At 35.7% G+C, this 6,371-nt stretch overlaps 1 protein-coding gene across 1 annotated transcript; it reads left to right on the forward strand.

The window, feature by feature from the left end:
• Positions 1-338: 338 nt before the first annotated feature.
• On the forward strand, positions 339-4,441 carry LOC134258582 (semaphorin-5A-like). The gene is made up of 5 exons (XM_062741133.1): positions 339-345; positions 1,079-1,228; positions 3,432-3,602; positions 3,789-3,959; positions 4,365-4,441. The coding sequence occupies exons 1-5, from the start codon at positions 339-341 to the stop codon at positions 4,439-4,441; spliced, it is 576 nt and encodes a 191-aa protein (XP_062597117.1).
• The last annotated feature ends 1,930 nt before the right edge of the window (positions 4,442-6,371 follow it).

The following is a 6,371-nucleotide window of genomic DNA, read 5'->3' on the forward strand; positions in this document are numbered from 1 at the left end:
AGTTCAAGTTTATTATTACAAATATGTTTAATATAAACAGCTCTGATTTTTTATTTACATATTTTATACACTTCTATAATCTTTGATTAAGAACAAGGTAATTCAGAAAATCTTTGTCCCCTGCTGAAGGTACAAAAAGAGAATGCGCTGTCCTTGGGAGATTGGGTACTTTATAAAGGACGGGAGGGGTCATAGGAGTTATTGTGTAAAATTTTAGCTCAAATGCTTTTAGAGATATTGCGTGGAACTGAAAGCCTTACAGAGAGACAGAACTAGACGGACAGACACATCGTCATTAATAGCCCTACTTTCAGCGGGGGATAAGTATCATACCGAGAATGCCGGGTATATGTCTGATTTTGTCACTCTTCATCGGCAATTAGCAAGTTAAAGCATCTTTATATGAAAAGAAAGTACTCGAATATAACGTTTAACAAACCAATAAAGGTTAGACATTCTTTAAAATGATATGAAATATATATAACAAGCATTCTGAAAGTTTGCTTAAGCATTTCCCATACCGCGTTCCCCTTAACACTGCTTATGTTCACATTTTGAGGAAAAATAATCCACACAGAGACGAAAATTCAACGAATTTTGAATCGTCTTTTTTACCATGTTGACCTTTGGAATTGAGCGCAGCACGCACCCGATCTTCCGATCTTAAAACATTATGAACAATTAAAATGCGATATTTCCGTCAAAAATCAATGAAGAAACGATATTTAAACTTGATCTGTAACTCATCAAGATACAATCACATACCGAAATTCAGCTCAATATCTGCAACATTAAAAAAAGGGCGGAAAACCAAGTAGGACAGACTCGCAGACAGACATGTGGACAGACGCATAGGAAACCTATATCACCAGAAGGGGACTTATAAAAAGGCAGAGATTAGATTCGGTTAAATTAATTTATTGTCCACACATTTATGATTTTCAACGAGAAGGGCCCAAGGGTTCCATTTATCAACTTTGAAAACTGATAGTTCTCGACCTCAAAAACTATCTTCCAATAAAATAAACTCTTATTAAAACTGGACTAATCCATATTTTTTTTCTTCTCATGTTTCTAGTAAATGGATCCTGGAGTGCCTGGGGAGAGTACAGTTCTTGTGACAAATCCTGTGGTGGCGGTTGGAAACTACGATTCAGGAAATGTAATTCTCCCGCCCAAGCACACGGTGGAATTCCTTGCATCGGTGATTCTGTAGAACCGAGAGGATGTAATACATTTCATTGTCCAGGTAACGTCATTTGAAACCTTATCGACTACCCATTTTAAGTTTGACAGTACAATATATCGCTAGATTAATGTAATATGATTATTTAGCATCTGCTTTTGATATTTTTTCTATTAATTTTTGTCATACATATTTCTATAATTATAGACAATATAATTGAAAAGAATATGTAAAAGCCTTAAACTCCGGAAATATATACAGGGCCACTTATCTGCAAATAGGTTGAGACATTTAAATCGCATGGATGTGGAATGTAAACATTAGCAAATATGATTTTTTTTCCAGACTACGGAATTTGAATGGAGAAGAGAGAGAGAGAGATCATGCGCATATTTAGAAGGGGGGGGGCGTTCCCCCTCTGGAATTTGCAAGTTATTAAATTTATATAGTAAAGCAAGTAAAAAGTTACCTTGGACCCCCTCGGAATATGCACCCCCCCCCCTTCCCGGTAAACACAAATTTGTGTGAAATTGGTATGAAAAGTCAAAAGTTTGAAGCATTAAAAGTCATTTACAGCCCCCCCCCCCCCCCCCTAGATTTTTTTGAGGTTTTGGCGAGTTTATTTATTTTGCTTGTCAAGAAATTTCTAAGTTCGATTTTTGGGGGACTGGGTTGAACCCCCCCCCCCCCCCCGCCTTGGAAAAAAAATCTGGATCCGCGCCTGTGAGATTGTGTTGTTTTTATGGCGCACAATTAATTAATGACTATTATGTTTAGGGATTGTCCTTTATATTAGAATACACATTCCGTGCAAATAAGACCAATGGCCAAGTTGCGACTTAATGTAAACAATGTCCTTAAAAACTAGTATGCATTTGAATCACAATAGAAATGTGACAAAACTGTTAAACCCGTCTCAAAAGCTAGTGTCGCTCAGCATTATTTAATATACCAAAACCTGCTTTTAAGAAATTGTTTAATATCCATAAAAAATAAATTTTATGAATTTTTGAATTTTATTTTGCGCAAAACACCGAGATCTAACTCTCATAGCCTAAATGCGCTTATTCTATTCTCTGAGTTAAACTAGTCTTTTGAACAGTCAACGATCTCAAAAACAACACTGCCACAGACGAAAATGTATCATAGGACCTTTTGATATATAATTACTTAAGATATTTTCAAAAAAAAAATCTACATATTTGATTAATTTAATGAGTTGTCATAATTGCTTCAATCTGTCAGATTTATCTATTTTGAAATGTTTAATTATCTTTTTGAGCCATGAGTGATACATGTATGTCCAGATGGTCTGTGCATTGATTAATTTAATAATTTCATTATTGTTTATTTAAATTCATAATCTTTAGCTCTGCTTGTAAATCAAATAACTCATGTCTTATTTTAGTCAAATCGACAATCCTCGGCTGACTCCGCTACGCTCCATTAAAACCTCGGATGTGATTAGTGGAGGAATATGCATAAGATCCTTACATTTCTCCGCCGGAAACTGCCTTTATCACTCATTTCATATTTCGCTCTGCATAACGTTCTTCGAAAATGTTTCTTAATTTGTGCAATTTTTTAAAATCGTAAATAGGTTTTGATTACAACTTCATTTAAGTAGGTTTTGAAAGCAAAAACTGTTGAGTGTGCCACAAAATAACGCCGATTTCAAATGTATGACATTTGAAAGAAATTAAAAAAAGATCACGTTACTAAATCAGCAAGATGGTAGAACACCTTTGACGTCCGAGGTCATGTGCGTGGTACGAGCCATTTGAGGAACTCCGAATGTGCGTGGTACGAGCCATCTGAGGAACTCCGAATGTGCGTGGTACGAGCCATCCGAGGAACTCCGACTGATGTTACTCAAAAAAATTATCAATCTTACCTGAAAAAATACAAATTTTTGTTTACATTTGTGGAGTTGGAATCGGGACATACGTGTCCTTGATACTGTCCAACCCCATGAGAAATAAAGATCTGCCAATCGTTATGAGGATTATCTTATCAGACTTTATCAGACTGGCGAATAAGGTACCAAAAATGTAATTATTGAAGCTACAACTGGTTTGTTGTAAGAATTGGTGTAAAAATATCTGGTGTATTTAAATTTACATAAGTAAATAAGGAACGCTAAAAATATTATCAACTTGTAAGATTTGACGGTTTACATTTCACAAAAGAACCAAACATATGACTTTCATCGTGAATAAAAATATTTTATTGACTTTTTCCCCAGTTGATGGAAATTGGTCAGCGTGGCCAGCGTTTGGTCAGTGTAGCACTAGTTGTGGAAAAGGTGTTCAGAACAGAACGCGCACCTGTTCCGATCCAGCTCCTCAGTACGGGGGTCATGGTTGTCATGGGATATCAACTGACAGCAGACCTTGCAGTCTGACAGAATGTCCAGGTATATTAACACATTGAGTATTATAGACGGAGCTAAACAAAGTTCAGTTTCCCGGTTCAGAACTTTAAATACCGGTATATGCTCTAACTACTTATTTATGCTTTTCATGCATGCCATTTAATATATTTTTAGAAATTAGAACATTCACTCGGCGTAATTTTTTTTACATTACTTTTCATAATACAGTTGATGGAATGTGGGGTCAATGGGGTCATTTCCGTCCATGTGACATGTCATGTGGTGGAGGAATACATATCAAACTCCGACAATGTAACAATCCACCGCCATCTCATGGTGGCCTCCCCTGCCCAGGTCATCCAGTGCAAACAGAGGCCTGCAACTCGCAACCATGCCCAGGTATAAAACTTTGTATGTTTATTGGTATTTTCAGAAGAAAAAAATCACCTGTCTGTTAAATATCTTTTAATATCGATTTGCGTCTGATCATATCTTTGATGTTGCTCCGCCTCCAATTTGAAGTTTTGAGCTTGATAGTCTCCATAATTCATTTCAGAAACGTCAACTCCTTGGAATGATTTATTTATAGGAAGATAAAATTTCTGTGAAATTCCAACTATTTTTCATTCATAAAATGGTGCAATTCTGTCAAAAAAATTTGGTTGGAAGCGCAAAACTCTGAAGAGGAAATTGTTTTTAGTTTCGAATGTGTAATAATTAATAAAAAATGATTAATACCAAATGGATGTAACTTGGCACTTGCCCATTTTTTCTGCTTTATTGTTGATTGATTGTATATTTGAGTGACAGATCTCTTTCTCGCCAGCACTGCGACTCGGGATTTCGGTTTACAAAGACTCATCAAAAGAATCAGTCGCTAAGATTTTCTATCAAAGATGTGTTGTAAGAGGAAAAGATGCAAAATTTTCATCGCTTATCCTAACAAAACATAGGGAATTAATAAACTTTTTAAAAAATTTTAAATTTGGTAAAGAGTATATAATTACGGAGAACAATGATAAGGCGATATTGTCAAAAGAGATTTCATCAAAAGAACACATTTAAATAACTAGATGCTGTCATGAGACAGTAATACCCGCACTAAGGTGTTTGCCTCTAAATACACGCTCCTACATATTGGGCGGCTTTCCAAGGAAATAGTCAAAATAATTCTATAATTTACATGTATTCATCAAATTGAGTATGAAATTCTCAGACCCTGTGACCTATAACTCAGAACCTCTTATATTTATTTTATACATGCTTAATTCATTATATACCAGTCTGAATTTTATTAATGATGTAAATTCATGCCCCCCCCTGGAATTTACAAGCCTAGGTTAAAAAATGTATATATTAAAACAAGTAAAAAGTTACAATGGACCCCCCTTGGAAAATGCAGATCCCCCCCAGGGTAAACACAAATATGTGTAAAATAGGTATGAAAAGTTAAACATTTGCGGCAATAGAAGTCACCACTACCCCCACCCCACCCCATGATAAAGGTTTTTGACGTTTGGGTGAGTTTTACTTTAAGTTTTTTTTTTTTTTGATTGTCAATTTCTGGGATAGGATTTTTTTTTTTGACTGAGGTGGAACCCCCCCCCCCCCTGGAAAAAACTTCTGGATCCGCGCCTGAAATTAGATTTTGATATATATGTTTTGCTCATAATAGGACCTTCTTAAATTTACTAACACCCCCCCCCCCTCGACACCACAATTACACAGCACATACTTTTTGGAATAGGCTAGATGGAAAAGGTTTGTTTAAATTTAATATAGTTTGTTATGAATTAATTTAAAATTTGTTCTTGTTCTATACATGTGAACATGTAAATTTCTACATCACATCACGTTGCGTCACCCATTATCATATTTATAGATTAAACACCATTTGGCACACCTCGGCCGATTCCCACTTCATCTGATAAGGTGACGGAATCGACGGAGGTTCGCCAAAATGGCACATGGCTGCAGTCTGGTGTGCATTGGATTAATTCATTTTGTGTTATAATTGGATTTATATTTCATGAAGTTGACGAGACACAGGGAGTCGGTAAGTAGAAGTTTAAGTATAGTGGGGGGGGGGGGGGTAAAATACACCCAAACGATTAGGTTAAAGTTTAAAAAGGGTCAAAGATCATCGCATGCCACACTAGACGAATTTCATATTGTGAAGTTATCTCCCGTTGTCGATGTGACATTCAGTTACTGCCAATACTGGTGCGGATCCAGAATTTTTTTCGGGAGTAGGGAGGGGGGTTCACATCTCAGTCAAAAAATTCCAGCCCAGAATTTCCTGACAAGCAGGAGAAAAAAAATGAAAACAAACAAATAAAAAAACAATGATAGTGAGGTCAAAGTTTATAGGGAGAGGATGTCAAGAGTCATTTTTTACTAGCTACAGTATATAGTCTTGTTTAAATAACAAAGCAAATGCCAGATGGGGGGGGATGGGGGGATTCCAATCTCCCTACCCACTTCCTGTCCCTGAAATAACAATCTATTTTGTGATTCCAGTTAAATAGTATATACTTTTTTCCATTTGACTTATTATTATACATATTTTGTTTCTTGTGTTTATATTATGTCTGTCTATAAGTCTGCAGAAATTAAATCCTAGCTAGCTTGCCCATAAGTTTTAAGTGGGATGGGCTATACAAATAGCTTCCAAATTTTATAGGTTTATTTCTTGTGACAATTTAATAAGACCTTTTATTTGGGTACCATTAATTTTTACCTCTGATCGCTTGACATAGGATACAAATTTTTACAAGAAAAATACAAAACTTTAAACTCTGCCTAAATTTT

This window comes from Saccostrea cucullata, unplaced genomic scaffold, assembly GCF_032062105.1.
Source record: "Saccostrea cucullata isolate Sc308-1 unplaced genomic scaffold, CSIRO_AGI_Scuc_v1 ctg903, whole genome shotgun sequence".
Taxonomy (NCBI): domain Eukaryota; kingdom Metazoa; phylum Mollusca; class Bivalvia; order Ostreida; family Ostreidae; genus Saccostrea; species Saccostrea cuccullata.